General features: G+C 42.8%; 1 protein-coding gene across 2 annotated transcripts in view; it reads right to left on the bottom strand.

Annotated features, from left to right (window-relative positions):
- Positions 1 to 2,177: 2,177 nt before the first annotated feature.
- LOC124789772 (ubiquinone biosynthesis protein COQ9, mitochondrial) overlaps positions 2,178 to 18,239 on the bottom strand; it is a 191,391-nt gene continuing 175,329 nt past the window's right edge. For both annotated transcript variants that reach the window (XM_047257236.1, XM_047257238.1), the window contains exon 6: positions 2,178 to 2,338. In XM_047257236.1, the coding sequence (XP_047113192.1) occupies positions 2,300 to 2,338 (39 nt within the window). In that variant the 3' untranslated portion in view covers positions 2,178 to 2,299. The remainder of the gene's footprint in view (positions 2,339 to 18,239) is intronic.

The following is an 18,239-nucleotide window of genomic DNA, read 5'->3' as shown; positions in this document are numbered from 1 at the left end:
GCATGCCAGTATTGGCATTCCAGTGCCCGTTGCAGTCTGCAACGTTGACGGTTTCTTGTCAGTGGAAGCCAACACAGTGACATGTTGTCACTAGTTCAATTTGAAGAAGACGGCATTGATCCATCGAGGCAGAGATGTCCACACCTGCTGCAGTGCTCCAATGTTGTGCCAACACTGTGGACAAAGCTGTTCTGTCCATTACATCTAAGCAGACAAGATGGCAGTCACGCTGTGGTCACAACGTGTCGTCCAATGCCCTGTCTGTACTGCGTACGGCCCTCTTGTCTCGACCGAGTCAATGCATGTGCACGTATGCATGCATGCATGCATGCATGCACAGCAATATTGTATTTATCTGTTGATACCCAGCAGCAACTTTCAATTAAAACGTCCTCCCCTGTAAGGGAGTTACATGATGTTTGTACGAGTACAGCTTGTGATGACATACGGCAGTCTGGGTCTGGCCGTGAGTCGCGGATAGCTGAGACAAAGGAGGAGATTAGTATTTATCATCCCACCAATAATGACGTCATTAGAGATGGAGCACAAGCTTGGATTAAAGCTCTTTCAAAGGAACCATACTGGCATTTGCCTGAAGTGATTTAGGGAAACCGTGGAACACTTAAATCAGGATGGCCGGACATCGGTTTGGACCATCATCCTCCTGAAATGTGAATCCTGTGTGCACAGCATTCCACCACCTCGCTCGGTGATAACCAAAGCTGTTGAAGTGGCTGCTCGCATACAGTGGGAAATCTGGGTATGAGTCCTAGTCTGGCACAAATTTTCACTGTTATCATTCCCTGATGATTGTTCTCGGGGAGCTGCTTTTCCCCTTTTTGTATATAGGTATGACTTTCGAAATTCTAAGCTGATCAGGGAACTTTTGAAGCAGCATATCAGTTGCTGATATGTTTGACTGGTTAATTTTTTATCTTAATCCACTTACTGAGTAAAAGGCTCATATTATGCAGTTTTAAACGAGCAAAAATGACCTGTCAGTATCGTGCCTGTAGAAATGGTCAAATACTAGATGAAGCACAATGCGTGAAATTATTTGAAGTCCAAGTGAATAATGAATTAAAATGCAGTAGTAACACTGAAAAACCAATCAAGAGAGAGAGAGAGAGAGAGAGAGAGAGAGAGAGTGCAGTTCAGTGTGCTTTCCCCTGCATTGATGTAAAGGCAAAAGTGTTGATTCATTTCCATATTTTTACTCTTTTTTTGTCTTATTGAATTACAGTCTGGGTCATTGCATCTAAAGCAAATAAAATCTTTATTGAGCAGAAGCGAACAGAAAGAATATTGTGTAAAATAGATAACTGCTGAAGTTTTTTAAGGATCTCAATATTCTTGTGTTCACTTCCCAATAGATTTACTTCTTTAATGTTTATGCTGCTTTTAATATTTATCAGTTTCAGCTGAATTATAAACTACACAGTCACAATACGAGATGCAAAAAAATATTTGCATAGACTTTGCCTCCTTGTCCTGGGTTCAGCATGGAGTTATGTACTATGCAGTGAAGATATTCAACAGTCTCACATCTAACATGTAGTTAGTAATTAGGAATTCCAACCAGATCATAAGAAAATTTAAAATATATGTTAGTTGCTCTTCCGCATCAAAAGGAGAATCCAATTGAAATCAACCAAATAACTGTGGAGATAGCAGCTGGCCAGTACTTACCATTACGTAGTGAAATTCCATTACTGCCAATACACACATTTAAGAGAAGATAAAACTGTTCCTAGCTTTTGGAACTATTAGTTTCTTTCTCAGAGAAGAAACGGGGAAGGATTTGGAAAACTAGGAAGGAGGGCCTAGTCACCAAGGTCCCAGATTCACAATTACCTGTTGTGAGGACAAGTGGAGACAAAAGGTGAAGGAAGAAATGTCAGAGAGAGTAGTACGCTAAACACATACACTGGCAAGTACTTACCACTTACCAACGTTAAGATTGCATGAACTCATGCTTTATAGTTGACAATGAAGATAAAATATTTTACTAATGTAATAATTTTTCACTGAGGTGGGATAATCAATATTTATGCAGATAAAAAATTTAGGGCCTGTCATTCTCGACACTCCCTAAATGAATCATAACTGTACTAGAAGAGACCAATAAATTTATATAGGATACACATACAGGTAAGAATGGTCAAAAACTAAAGCAATTTAGTTCCATAGCCTAAGTATTTTATTAACACAACTTTGTTTTCAGCATAGAGGATGAAATGCACTTGCTAACATTGTAACTTTGCATGGCAAAGATAAATTAGCACAACTTATTTTTACATCACCGAAAAGCTTTATTTAATCCAAGTATGTTCCGTGCCTGAAAAAGAAAAAGCAAATACTTAGAATAATAGTAACAATATCTTGGTAGAGAGAAGCTTGAAGTTGTCACATCAGAACATTATTAATGAATAACAACAATAGGGAAAAGACATATTGCTACTCACCACAAAGAGGTGGTGTTGAGTCATACACAAGCACAATGAAAAAGAATGCTAGAAATATTCAGCTTTCAGGCTAAGTTCCTAATCAGGTCGAGAAAACCACACACAAGCATACACTCTGCAAAGCTCTGACTTCTGACCCACCCTGTACTGATGTTCTTCTCCCTGCCCAACACACAGCTACGAGTCTGCACGGCTTGTAAGTGCAGTGCCTCGTGTCCCATATACCCCTGGCCAATACAATCACTCCTGGACCTTCAATTGATTCGACTACCTCCATTCAACCTCACATATTTTTGTATGTTTCCCTGTACCTTCCTGTAACACGTACTTTGTTGCATCGGACATACCTAACAACCCCCACCCCTTTCCTTCCAAGCATGCACCTTACAGACATAACATAATCCAATTACTTCTGCTGCTTTCTCTCTTCACATATCTCCACCCATTATTCATGCAAAACCATATAAATCAGTCAATATCTTTGTACTGCCTTCTCTTCGTGTATACAATTCTCTTGCTCTGTAATCCCAAATTCCTGCATTCCATCTGTAGATGGAAAACCTTGCCCTCCAGGAACTAGAACAAATTCATGCTTCCATGTAAGAACGAAATTGTCCAATCCCTTCACCTCACCCTAGCCCTATCCCCCATCACTACACAAGCCTCCATCAAAACTCCCCTGAATGTAGCCAACAAACCCTGCCTTGCAGATCTATAACACCCTCAAAAACTCCATCCCATCACCATACAGATTCCAGGACCTAAATGGGCCTGAAACACTGTCATCAACTTTTCCTCCAAAAGCTTCAGTCCCACAGAAGTAAAAACACTTAGGCATTGCCTACAGCCTCACACCCAAATTCAGTGATACTGGGCCTCTTAAAGACCTCTCCTCTCCTCTCCTTCTCTCGGCCCCTACAGTGCAAACACTTTCTCCAGCTCCAACCTTATCAATCGGACTAAATCCAAGAACAATACTTAACCTGACATGACTCTGTTCACTCCTCCAACCACAATTCACCCCACTCTCCCAAATCAACCCCTGTTAACTTTCCAGAATTTCCTTTGAACTTTGCCTCATTGTCATTCCTCAAAAACCTCAATGAGGAAACCAACTTTACATCCAAAGAAAGAACAGCAAATCAGCACCTAAAACCTGATCCCAAACATGTATTCCTACCTGTTGACAAAGGTTCCACCACTGTGGCCAGTTAGGATCAGAAGGATTATCTGGTGGAGGGACTCTGCCAGCTGTAAGATATATCTACCAGCTGTCAGATACATCTACTTAAATGCCTTTCACAGCGACGCCATTTCAAAAAACTAGCATGACTCCAGTCCTTAGTAGAGATGGGCAAAACTGTTCTTTTCAGAGATCGGATCAGAACTGTTCACTCCCTGAAATGAACTAGCTCTTTTTCATGACTCACCACTCATTCACACCAGAAAATAAATGGAAGGCACATTGCCCTTTAAACTTGGTTTATTCCAGTAGTATACCTGTATTTTAATCTTATTTGATCCTATTTTGAAGTAACACAGATAATAAGTAAGAATTTTGTATTGTTTATTGAAATTTCCACGATATGACAAAGTTTTTGATTATTGATTTATTTTGCACTATCGTGGTTGTTTGGGTCATCGGAAAATGTAGTAACTTGAGATTTACATTAACAATATATTTGGCTATAATGTATTAAAATTTCATTAACCTCGTACAAATACATCGCAAGCCATATATTTTTAAAGTGAACGTTTCCTTCCGAAGACGCCTAAAATCGCAAAATCCGTACTACAATAAGAAAAAAGTATATACATTTGACTGTAAGACCAAAGTGCTGCATATGGCCTTATGCAGAATAAAACAAGGAAAATATTGGTGTATTACATTTTGCGATACGTTTATCGGTTTGCTTGTAATTGAAGCGTAAATTCGAGTGTCCATAATAAAAAATCCTATAGTAAGAGGAGACGTCAGGAACCTGATCTGATCAGTTTAAACAAATAAAAATAAAATAAAAACAAATGATGTGTACATAACATAATTATGTAATATACATACTACGAAGAACAATATCCAGTAGAGACGAACTCCTATGCAGAGGCGCGGAGTCAAGCAGGTCGAGCCGCGAGCTGTATTACTGCATGAGCTAAGATCATAGAGACCAGAGTGACACCTGAGTTGCTTTGCTCAACGCTCTGCGTAGAGTTGAGAACGGTGGGGTGAGCGTTGACCGGTCGAGTTCCGAGGACGGGGGGAGCGATGAACTGCCACCAGTCACCCACTCCGAGACAAATAGTCCGTTCTCTTGCGAGCAGGGTGTTGCAAGTAGTTCTTATGTTCTCCGCTAGGAGGCTCTCTGTCCTGTTGCTCGCATCAACTGCCCAGAGGGCAGGACGTGCGACTGAAACGATCGCCGACGGAGTGTGATGCTAAGTTAAGGTGCGCCAGACACTGCACGCGGCAGAGGAAGCACAGAGACGGCACGGCATATGTGAAACACAAAATCCAATGGGGCACTGCACAATGCCGGCAGCCAAGGCAGAAGCAAGGCAGAGGCCGGCGACCTGTAACACAACCTCCTATATAAAAAGACACAAAACATTTTATCTGACTACCCTCCCCCCTCCCCCAAAGTTCCTGTTCCTTTACCACCCAATGCCCAGCTTGTCACTGTTGATGGCATTGCTGCTATCGAACGTTACCTTTCCCAGCAACCAACTGAATCAAAACTTGTTTGAACGCATCACCTAAAAATAAAATAGTAGTAGTAGTAGTAGTTGTTGTTGTTGTTATCTTCAGTCCAGAGAGTGCTCTTTGATGCAGCTCTCCATGCTACTCTACCTGTGCAAGCTTCATCATCTCCCAGTAACTACTGCAGCCTACATTCTTCTGAATCTGCTTAGTGTATTCATCTCTTAGTCTCCCTCTACTATTTTTACCCTCCACGCTGCCTTCCAATGCTAAATTGGTGATCCCTTGATGCCTCAGACCATGTCCTACCAACCAATCCCTTCTTCTGGTCAAGTTGTGCCACAAACTTCTCTTCTCCCCAATCCTATTCAATACTTCCTCATTAGTTATGTGATCTACCCATCTAATCTTCAGCATTCTTCTGTAGCACCACATTTCGAAAGCTTCTATTCTCTTCTTGTCCAAACTATTCATCGTCCATGTTTCACTTCCATACATGGCTACACTCCATACAAATAATTTCAAAAAAGACTTCCTGACACTTAAATCTATATTCGATGTTAACAAATTTCTCTTCTTCAGAAACACTTTCCTTGCCATTGCCAGTCTACATTTTATATCCTCTCTACTTCGACCATCATCAGTTATTTTGCTCCCCAAATAGCAAAACTCCTTTACTACTTAAAGTGTCTCATTTCCGAATCTTATTCCCTCAGCATCACCCGACTAAAGTCAGCTACATTCCATTATCCTCGTTTTGCTTTTGTTGATGTTCATCTTATATCCTCCTTTCAAAACACTGTCCATTCAGTTCAACTGCTCTTCCAAGTCCTTTGCTGTCTTTGACAGAATTACAATTTCATTGGAGAACCTCAAAATTTTTATTTCTTCTCCATGGATTTTAATTCCTACTCTGAATTTTTCTTTTGTTTCCTTTACTGCTTGCTCAATATACTGATTGAATAACATCGAGGATGGGGTACAACCCTGTCTCACTCCATTCCCAACCACTGCTTCCCTTTCATGCCCCTCGACTCTCATAACTGCCATCTAGTTTCTGTACAAGTTGTATTTAGCCCTTCGCTCCCTGTATTTTACTCCCATCACCTTCAGAATTTTAAAGAGAGTATTCCAGTCAACACTGTCAAAAGCTTTCTCTAAGTCTACAAATGCTAGAAATGTAGGCTTGCCTTTCCTTAATCTATCTTTTAAGATAAGTTATAGGGTCAGTATTGCCTCACGTGTTCCAACATTTATACAGAATCCAAACTGATCTTTCCCGAGGTCGGCTTCTACCAGTTTTTCCATTTGTCTGTACAGAATTCACATTAGTATTATGCAGCCATGACTTATTAAACTGATAGTTCGGTGATTTTCAATCTGTCAACACTTGCTTTCTTTGGGATTGGAATTATTACATTCTTCTTGAAGTCTGGGGGTATTTCACCTGTCTCATACATCTTGCTCACCAGATGGTAGAGTTTTGTCAGGGTTGTCTCTCCCAAGGCCATCAGTAGTTCCAATGGAATGTTGTCTACTCCGGGGGCCTTGTTTCGACTCAGGTCTTTCAGTGCTCTGTCAAACTCTTCAAGCAGTATCGTATCTCCCATTTCATCTTCATCTACATCCTCTTCCATTTCCATAATATTGTCCTCAAGTACATCGCCCTTGTATAGACCCTCTACATACTCCTTCCACCTTTCTGCTTCCCCTTCTTTGCTTAGTACTGGGTTTCCATCAAAGCTCTTGATATTCATACAAGTGGTTCTCATTTCTACAAAGGTCTCTTTAAATTTCCTGTAGGCAGTATCTATCTTACCCCTAGTGAGATAAGCCTCTACATCCTTACATTTGTCCTCTAGCCATCCCTGCTTAGACATTTTGCACTTCCTGTCGATATCATTTTTGAGACGTTTGTATTCCTTTTTGCTTGCTTCATTTACTGCATTTTTATATTTTCTCCTTTCATCAGTTAAATTCAGTATTTCTTCTGTTACCCAAGGGTTTCTACAAGCCCTCGTCTTTTTACCTATTTGATCCTCTGCTGACTTCACTATTTCATCCCTCAAAGCTACCCATTCTTCTTCTACTGTATTTCTTTCCCCCATTCCAGTCAATTGTACCCTTATGCTCTCCCTGAAACTCTGTACAACCTCTGGTTCTTTCAGTTTTTCCAGGTCCCATCTCCTTAAATTCCCACCTTTTTGTAGTTTCTTCAGTTCTAATCTACAGTTCATAACCAATAGATTGTGGTCAGAGTTCACATCTGCCCCTGGAAATGTCTTACAATTTAAAACCTGGTTCCTAAATTTCTGTCTTACCATTATACAATCTATCTGAAACCTGTCAGTATCTCCAGGCTTCTTCCATGTATACAACCTCCTTTCATGATTCTTGAACCAAGTGTTAGCTATGATTAAGTTATGCTCTGTGCAAAATTCTACCAGACGGCTTCCTCTTTCATTTCTTACCCCCAATCCATATTCATCTACTATGTTTCCTTCTCTCCCTTTTCCTACTCTCGAATTCCAGTCACCCATGACTATTAAATTTTCGTCCCCCTTCACTACCTGAATAATTTCTTTTATCTCATCATATATTTCATCAATTTCTTCGTCATCTGCAGAGCTAGTTGGCATATAAACTTGTACTAGTGTAGTAGGCGTGGGCTTCGTGTCTATCTTGGCCACAATAATGCGTTCACTATACTGTTTGTAGCAGCTTATCCGCACTCCTATTTTTTTATTCATTATTAAACCTACTCCTGCATTACCCCTATTTGATTTTGTATTTATAACCCTGTATTCACCTGACCAAAAGTCTTGTTCCTCCTGCCACTGAACTTCACTAATTCCCACTATAGCTAACTTTAATCTATCCATTTCCCTTTTTAAATTTTCTAACCTACCTGCCCGATTAAGGGATCTGACATTCCACGCTCCGATCTGTAGAACGCCAGTTTTCTTTCTCCTGATAACAACGTCCTCCTGAGTAGTCCCCGCCCAGAGATCCGAATGCGGGACTATTTTACCTCTGGAATATTTCACCCAAGAGGATGTCATCATCATTTAATCATACAGTAAAGATGCATGCACTCGAGAAAAATTACGGGGGACTATTTTACCTCCGGAATATTCTACCCAAGAGGACGCCATGATCATTTAATCATACAGTAAAGCTGCATGCCCTCGGGAAAAATTACGGCTGTAGTTTCCCCTCGCTTTCTTTTGTTACTATGTCTAAATTGTTACTCATCACCCATTCTTTCTCTTCCTTCATGCGTTTTTTATCACCTATCAAACCACTCATGCTCTGGCTTCAGAGCCCCACTGTATTGACAATCTTGTCCATGTACAACACACAGCTACGTGACCATGTGGATTGTTGGTGCAGCATCTCTTGCCCCAAATTCATCCTGTTAATAATTATAATTATTCCCATTGATCATATCTTCTCCCTTACCCTTGCATATTTTTGGATTTTATTTTCCACACCTACCTGTGCCACATGGACTCCCATACCTCATCTGTTCCTTTGTCCAACTTTTTGTGCATATTTTTATACAGGGTGTTACAAAAAGGTACAGCCAAACTTTCGGGAAACACTCCTCACATTCAAAGAAAGAAAATATGTTATGTGGACATGTGTCTGGAAACACTTACTTTCCATGTTAGAGCTCATTTTATTACTTCTCTTCAAATCACATTAATCATGGAATGGAAACACACAGCAACAGAACGTACCAGCGTGACTTCAAACACTTTGTTACAGGAAATGTTCAAAATGTCCTCCGTTAGCGAGGATACATGCATACACCCTCCGTAGCATGGAATCCCTGATGCGCTGATGCAGCCCTGGAGAATGGCGTATTGTATCACAGCCATCCACAATACGAGCATGAAGAGTCCCTACATTTGGTACCGGGGTTGCGTAGACAAGAGCTTTCAAATGCCCCCATAAATGAAAGTCAAGAGGGTTGAGGTCAGGAGAGGGTGGAGGCCATGGAATTGGTCCGCCTCTACCAATCCATCGGTCACCGAATCTGTTATTGAGAAGCGTACGAACACTTCGACTGAAATGTGCAGGAGCTCCATCGTGCATGAACCACATGTTGTGTCGTACTTGTACAGGCACATATTCTAGCAGCACAGGTAGAGTATCCCATATGAAATCGTGATAACGTGCTGCATTGAGTGTGGGTGGAAGAACATGGGGCCCAATCAAGACATCACCCACAATGCCTGCCCAAATGTTCATAGAAAACCTGTGTTGTTGACGTGATTGCACAATTGCGTGCGGATTCACATCAGCCCACACATGTTGATTGTGAAAATTTACAATTTGATCACGTTGGAATGAAGCCTCATCCGTAAAGAGAACATTTGGACCAAAATGAGGAGTGACACTTTGTTGGATGAACTGTTCGCAGAAGTGTACCCGTGGAGTCCAATCAGCTGCTGATAGTGCCTGCACACGCTGTACACAGTACGGAAACAACTGGTTCTCCCGTAGCACTCTCCATACAGTGACGTGGTCAACATTAACTTGTACAGCAGTAACTTCTCTGACGCTGACATTAGGGTTATCGTCAACTGCACGAAGAAAGGCTGGAATGTTCCGTGCTCCCTAAGACGCCAATCAATTGCTTCGAACGTCTTCCTGTCGGGACACCTTCGTTCTGGGAATCTGTCTCGATACAAACATACCGTGCCACGGCTATTGCCCCGTGCTAATCCATACATCAAATGGGCATCTGCCAACTCCGCATTTGTAAACATTACACTGACTGCAAAACCACGTTCGTGGTGAACACTAACCTGTTGATGCTATGTACTGATGTGCTTGATGCTAGTACTGTAGAGCAATGAGTCGCATGTCAACACAAGCACCGAAGTCAACATAACCTTCCTTCAATTGGGCCAACTGGCGGTGAATCGAGGAAGTACAGTACATACTGACGAAACTAAAATGAGCTCTAACATGGAAATTAAGCGTTTCCGGACACATGTCCACATAACATCTTTTCCTTATTTGTGTGTGAGGAATGTTTCCTGAAAGTTTGGCCGTACCTTTTTGTAACAACCTGTATATTTTCATGTACTGCGCGTGTTTTTGCATATTTGTTTGTGTTCTTGCATCTTTGTGAGTGTTTTTGCATGACTGTACATATTTTTACATGTCTTTCTGTTATCCAATTCTCCTTACAACCACCCAATGCCTTCATTGCCTATTTCCTCTGTCATTTCCCAAATACCATTCCTGCCAAAATGATCCCTAGCTCCATCTTTCTGCACTATTTTAAGAAAGTATCCCTTTGCCTGCCTAAAACGCAGTCCCACATCTTGTTCCTTAAATCTTACCTAAACCATGGAATCCCTCTCTGTGGCCTTAAAAATTCCTTTCTCTGCCTCCTCCTCCCCCCCCCCCCCCCTCCTCCCTACTCTGACAATGACCTTCATCTTTCTAGATTCCGCCAGTCTCTGTCCCTCTCAAACCTGTACTGCAAAAACACATTTCCATGGCACAGGCAGCCCAGAAAAACACCTGCTCCTTCCCAAGATACTGACACTGTGCAGTCCCTGTTAAATACATCACATCTTTGAAACTGAACCCTTTGCTCTCCAGCACCTGGAAGAGCATTCCAGACACCAACACCTGGAAGAGCATTCCAGACACCAACTCCATAAGTTACCCAACCTACTGACATCCTAATGCAGCCTTGAGGCGTCATTCTCAAACACTTATGCGCAACGCTCCTCCTCATCAATGCCTCATAGTGTCCAGACACTGCCAACTGGACCTTTTCAATTTTGTACATCCCCAAAACTCCCTCCCAACACTCTGTCAAATCCAGATCCAAAACATTCCAAAAACACCATTGTTAACCTTTCCACCAAACTGTCAGTCCCACACAAGTTTCAGTCCTATCTAAGGACTCAACTTTAGCCCTACACCGAAATTTAACCATTTTGGACCTGTCAACAACCTATTTTCCTCTTCGAGATCCCTACAGTGGATACACTTTTCCATCACCAATCCCTCCAACCAGAGCCACCCTAATCTTTACACTGAACATTGCCTCTCCCAGTTCACACCACCAAACTAACCATTAGTCTCGTATTCTACCACCTAACCACCCACTGACCTCCTTCCAGGAATCTCTTACCTCCAACATGGCCTCCCCATCCTTCCCCAGGTCCATTCCTAAGAACACCAACCTTTCAGTGGAAGAAAGAACCACTTACACAACCTCAAAGCAAATCCTGACCTAATCATCCTACCAGCAGACAAAGGTTCCACCTCTGTTGTTATGAATCACAGTGACTACCTGGTGGAAGGCATCTGGCAATTATCTGACTCTTCTACCTATAAATTCTGCCTGAGTGCTCACATCCCAGAAGTCCAACATAACTTCCAATCCCTGCTTAAAGCCTTAGGCCCTTCCCAGAATCTCTCCCCCGAATCCATTTCCCTCGTTACCTCTACAACAATCCACACACCTACGTTCTACATGCTTCCCAATAATCACAAACTCAACAACTCTGGGCACCCCACTGTAGCTCATTACTGTGCCCCCACCAAAAGATTTTGGCCCTCATTGACCAATGTTGTTGTTGTAGTCTTCAGTCCTGAGACTGGTTTGATGCATCTCTCCATGCTACTCTATCCTGTGCAAGCTTCTTCATCTCCCCGTACTTACTGCAACCTACATCCTTCTGAATCTGCTTAGTGTATTCATCTCTTGGTCTCCCTCTACTATTTTTACCCTCCACGCTGCCCTCCAATGCTAAATTTGTGATCTTTTGATGCCTCAGAACATGTCTTGCCAACCGGTCCCCTCTTCTTGTCAAGTTGTGCCACAAATTCCTGTTCTCCCCAATTCTATTCAATACCTACTCATTAGTTATGTGATCTACCCATCTAATCTTCAGCATTCTTCTGTAGCACCACATTTCGGAAGCTTCTATTCTCTTCTTGTCCAAACTATTTATCATCCATGTTTCACTTCCATACAAATACTTTCTGAAACGACTTCCTGATGCTTAAATCTATACTCGATGTTAACAAATTTCTCTTCTTCAGAAATGCTTTCCTTGCCATTGCCAGTCTACATTTTATATCCTCTCTACTTCGACCATCATCAGTTATTTTGCTCCCCAAATAGCAAAACTCCTTTACTACTTTAAGCGTCTCATTTCCTAATCTAATTTCCTCAGCATCACCCGACTTAATTTGACTACATTCCATTATCCTCGTTTTGCTTTTGTTGATGTTCATCTTATATCCTCCTTTCAAGACACTGTCCATTCCGTTCAACTGCTCTTCCAAGTCCTTTGCTGTCTCTGACAGAATTACAATGTCATCGGCAAACCTCAACGTTTTATTTCTTCTCTGTGGACTTTAATACCAGGCTACAACCCTGTCTCACTCCCTTCCCAATCGCTGCTTCCTTTTCATGTCCCTCGACTCTTATAACTGCCATCTGGTTTCTGTACAAACTGTAAATAGCCTTTCGCTCCCTGTATTTCACCCCTGCCACCTTTAGAATTTGAAAGAGAGTATTCCAGTCAACAATGTCAAAAGCTTTCTCTAAGTCTACAAATGCTAGAATCGTAGGTTTGCCTTTCCTTAATCTTTCTTCTTAGGTCGTAAGGTCAGTATTGCCTCACATGTTCCAATATTTCTACGGAATCCAAACTGATCTTCCCCGAGGTCGGCTTCTACTAGTTTTTCCATTCGTCTGTAAAGAATTCGTGTTAGTATTTTGCAGCTGTGGCTTATTAAACGGATTGTTCGGTAATTTTCACATCTGTCAACACCTGCTTTCTTTGGGATTGGAATTATTATATTTTTCTTGATGTTTGAGGGAATTTCGCCTGTCTCATACATCTTGCTCACCAGATGGTAGAGTTTTGTCAGGACTGGCTCTCCCAAGGCCGCCAGTAGTTCTAATGGTATGTTGTCTACTCCCGGGGCCTTGTTTCGACTCACGTCTTTCAGTGCTCTGTCAAACTCTTCACGCAATATTGTATTTCCCATTTTGTCTTCATCTACATTCTCTTCCATTTCCAGAATATTGTCCTCAAGTACGTCGCCCTTGTATAGATCCTCTATATACTCCTTCCACCTTTCTGCTTTCCCTTCTTTGCTTAGAACTGAGCTCTCGATATTCATACAAGTGGTTCTCTTTTCTACAAAGGTCTCTTTAATTTTCATGTAGGCAGTATCTATCTTACCCCTAGTGAGATAAGCCTCTACATCCTTACATTTGTCCTCTAGCCATCCCTGCTTAGACATTTTGCACTTCCTGTCGATATCATTTTTGAGACGTTTGTATTCCTTTTTGCGTGCTTCATTTACTGCATTTATTCAATATTTCTTCTGTTACCCAAGGATTTCTACTAGCCCTCGTCTTTTTACCTACTGCCTTCACTACTTCATCCCTCAGAGCTACCCATTCTTCTTCTACTGTATTTCTTTCCCCCATTTGTGACAACATCTACATCTACATTTATACTCCGCAAGCCACCCAACGGTGTGTGGCGGAGGGCAATTTACGTGCCACTGTCATTACCTCCCAAGAACGACTGTCTGAAAGCCTCCGTGCGCGCTCTAATCTCTCTAATTTTACATTCGTGATCTCCTCGGGAGGTATAAGTAGGGGGAAGCAATATATTCGATACCTCATCCAGAAACGCACCCTCTCGAAACCTGGCGAGCAAGCTACACCGCGATGCAGAGCGCCTCTCTTGCAGAGTCTGCCACTTGAGTTTATTAAACATCTCCGTAACACTATCACGGTTACCAAATAACCCTGTGACGAAACGCGCCGCTCTTCTTTGGATCTTCTCTATCTCCTCCGTCAGACCGATCTGGTACGGATCCCACACTGATGAGCAATACTCAAGTATAGGTCGAACGAGTGTTTTGTAAGCCACCTCCTTTGTTGATGGACTACATTTTCTAAGCACTCTCCCAATGAATCTCAACCTGGTACCCGCCTTACCAACAATTAATTTTATATGATCATTCCACTTCAAATCGTTCCGCACGCATACTCCCAGATATTTTACAGAAGTAACTGCTACCAGAGTTTGTTCCACCATCATATAATCATACAATAAAGGATCCTTCTTTCTATGTATTCGCAATACATTACATTTGTCTATGTTAAGGGTCAGTTGCCACTCCCTGCACCAATTGCCTATCCGCTGCAGATCTTCCTGCATTTCGCTACAATTTTCTAATGCTGCAACTTCTCTGTATACTACAGCATCATCCGCGAAAAGCCACATGGAACTTCCGACACTATCTACTAGGTCATTTATATATATTGTGAAAAGCAATGGTCCCATAACACTCCCCTGTGGCACGCCATAGGTTACTTTAACGTCTGTAGACGTCTCTCCATTGATAACAACATGCTGTGTTCTGTTTGCTAAAAACTCTTCAATCCAGCCACACAGCTGGTCTGATATTCCGTAGGCTCTTACTTTGTTTATCAGGCGACAGTGCGGAGCTGTATCGAATGCCTTCCGGAAGTCAAGAAATATAGCATCTACCTGGGAGCCTGTATCTAATATTTTCTGGGTCTCATGAACAAATAAAGCGAGTTGGTCTCACACAATCGCTGTTTCCGGAATCCATGTTAATTCCTACATAGTAGATTCTGGGTTTCCAAAAACGACATGATACTCGAGCAAAAAACATGTTCTAAAATTCTACAACAGATCGACGTCAGAGATATAGGTCTATAGTTTTGCGCATCTGCTCGACGACCCTTCTTGAAGACTGGGACTATCTGTGCTCTTTTCCAATCATTTGGAACCCTCCGTTCCTCTAGAGACTTGCGGTACACGGCTGTTAGAAGGGGGGCAAGTTCTTTCGCGTACTCTGTGTAGAATCGAATTGGTATCCCATCAGGTCCAGTGGACTTTCCTCTATTGAGTGATTCCAGTTGCTTTTCTATTCCTTGGACACTTATTTCGATGTCAGCCATTTTTTCGTTTGTGCGAGGATTTAGAGAAGGAACTGCAGTGCGGTCTTCCTCTGTGAAACAGCTTTGGAAAAAGGTGTTTAGTATTTCAGCTTTACGCGTGTCATCCTCTGTTTCAATGCCATCATCATCCCGTAGTGTCTGGATAAGCTGTTTCGAGCCACTTACTGATTTAACGTAAGACCAGAACTTCCTAGGATTTTCTGTCAAGTCGGTACATAGAATTTTACTTTTGAATTCACTGAACGCTTCACGCATAGCCCTCCTTACGCTAATTTTGACATCGTTTAGCTTCTGTTTGTCTGAGAGGTTTTGGCTGCGTTTAAACTTGGAGTGGAGCTCTCTTTGCTTTCGCAGTAGTTTCCTAACTTTGTTGTTGTACCACGGTGGGTTTTTCCCATCCCTCACAGTTTTACTCGGCACGTACCTGTCTAAAACGCATTTAACCATTGCCTTGAACTTTTTCCATAAACACTCAACATTGTCAGTGTCGGAACAGAAATTTTCGTTTTGATCTGTTAGGTAGTCTGAAATCTGCCTTCTATTACTCTTGCTAAACAGATAAAGCCTCCTCCCTTTTTTTATATTCCGATTAACTTCCATATTCAGGGATGCTGCAACGGCCTTATGATCACTGTTCTGTACATACAGAGTCGAAAAGTTCGGGTCTGTTTGTTATCAGTAGGTCCAAGATGTTATCTCCACGAGTCGGTTCTCTGTTTAATTGCTCGAGGTAATTTTCGGATAGTGCACCCAGTATAATGTCACTTGATGCTCTGTCCCTACCACCCGTCCTAAACATCTGAGTGTCCCAGTCTATATCTGGTAAATTGAAATCTCCACCTAAGACTATAACATGCTGAGAAAATTTATGTGAAATGTATTCCAAATTTTCTCTCAGTTGTTCTGCCACTAATGCTGCTGAGTCGGGAGGTCGGTAAAAGGAGCCAATTATTAACCTAGTTCGGTTGTTGAGTGTAACCTCCACCCATAATAATTCACAGGAACTATCCACTTCTACTTCACTACAGGATAAACTACTACTAACAGCGACGAACACTCCACCACCGGTTGCATGCACTCTATCCTTTCTAAACACCGTCTGTACCTTTGTAAAAATTTCGGCAGAATTTATCTCTGGCTTAAGCCAGTTTTCTGTGCCTATAACGATTTCAGCTTCGGTGCTTTCTATCAGCGCTTGAAGTTCTGGTACTTTACCAACGCAGCTTCGACAGTTGACAATTACAATACCGATTGCTGCTTGGTCCCCGCATGTCCTGACTTTGCCCCGCACCCGTTGAGGCTGTTGCCCTTTCTGTACTTGCCCAAGGCCATCTAACCTAAAAAACCGCCCAGCCCACGCCACACAACCCCTGCTACCCGTGTAGCCGCTTGTTGCGTGTAGTGGACTCCTGACCTATCCAGCGGAACCCGAAACCCCACCACCCTATGGCGCAAGTCGAGGAATCTGCAGCCCACACGGTCGCAGAACTGTCTCAGTCTCTGATTCAGACCCTCCACTCGGCTCTGTACCAAAGGTCCGCAGTCAGTCCTGTCGACGATGCTGCAGATGGTGAGCTCTGCTTTCATCCCGCTAGCGAGACTGGCAGTCTTCACCAAATCAGATAGCCGCCGGAAGCCAGAGAGGATTTCCTCCGATCCACAGCGACACACATATCATTGGTGCCGACATGAGCGACCACCTGCAGATGGGTGCACCCTGTACCCTTCATTGCATCCGGAAGGACCCTTTCCACATCTGGAATGACTCCCCCCGGTATGCACACGGAGTGCACATTGGTTTTCTTCCCCTCTCTTGCTGCCATTTCCCTAAGGGGCCCCATGACGCGCCTGACGTTGGAGCTCCCAACTACCAGTAAGCCCACCCTCTGCGACTGCCCGGATCTTGTAGACTGAGGGGCAACCTCTGGAACAGGCCAAGCAGCCATGTCAGGCCGAAGATCAGTATTATGCTCTCCCTGAAACTCTGTACAACCTCTGGTTTAATCAGTTTGTCCAGGTCCCATCTCCTTAAATTCCCACCTTTTTTCAGTTTCTTCAGTTTTAATCTACAGTTCATAACCAATAGATTGTGGTCAGAGTCCACATCTGTCCCTGGAAATGTCTTACATTGACCAATACCTCCAACGAATTGCCATAATCTAGCTTCCCACCTCAAAGATATCAATCAGTTCCTTCACTGACTCTCCACCATCCACACCCCTTTACCACTTAGGTGCCTGCTCATTACTGTTGATACCACACCCCTCTACAGGGTGGAGAAAAACTGTGTCGCATAACTTTACCCCTGGTTAGCTGATGCCAGTAGGAAAAAAATTACTGATGTTGTGTAGGTCGATAATGCACCATTTTTAAACTGTGGAAACTTGGCGCCACGAGCTTTGATTGGCCGTGGGATTGCCCTGTTGGCGGATGCTCTGGACAATGCATGACTGCGAATGCTTTGCCTGCTGGAGATCATGATGTATCCAAGGTGGCCTGCACACTCGGTAGTAGTGTGCCAGCCTTCCACTCTGAAGGCCTGAGGGCGAAGCCGCTGGGATCCTGACACATCCATTGTAGTTTCATGATAAGATGTACCGGGAACAACCCCATCAATAGCCGTTAGTTCGTGTACAGAAAGTCTTTTACAAATTGTGTTGGCCCTGAAAAGTGCCTTTTTTCGTAGCTAGTACATTGTTTACTTAAAGCCGTAGCTTTAACTGGTGACCCTCTAATGCGACAGAAGCTTGGTAATGTCTCACTGTGTTTTGCCGAACTCTTTCAAAGATTCCTGGTATTTCTGTGATGCAACTGGTGGCATGTTGAATGCGATCCATTAATTCCTCTTAATTTCTAGGTGATTCACATCCAGATGGGTGAACTAGGACCTTGAAGAATCCCCACAGGAAAAAGTCTGGTGGTGTGAGGTCTGGTGATCGCGGACGTCACATTCTACGAGCACCTCTGCTAATTACCTGGCCGTCGAAGAGTTCATTTAAACATCCACACACAGCACAACTGTTATGTGCAGGTGCCCCATGATGCTGCAACCCGAAGTGTAGCTGTATGTGCAGGTGAA

This window comes from Schistocerca piceifrons, chromosome 3, assembly GCF_021461385.2.
Source record: "Schistocerca piceifrons isolate TAMUIC-IGC-003096 chromosome 3, iqSchPice1.1, whole genome shotgun sequence".
Taxonomy (NCBI): domain Eukaryota; kingdom Metazoa; phylum Arthropoda; class Insecta; order Orthoptera; family Acrididae; genus Schistocerca; species Schistocerca piceifrons.
This window is presented reverse-complemented; position numbering and strand designations above follow the sequence as displayed.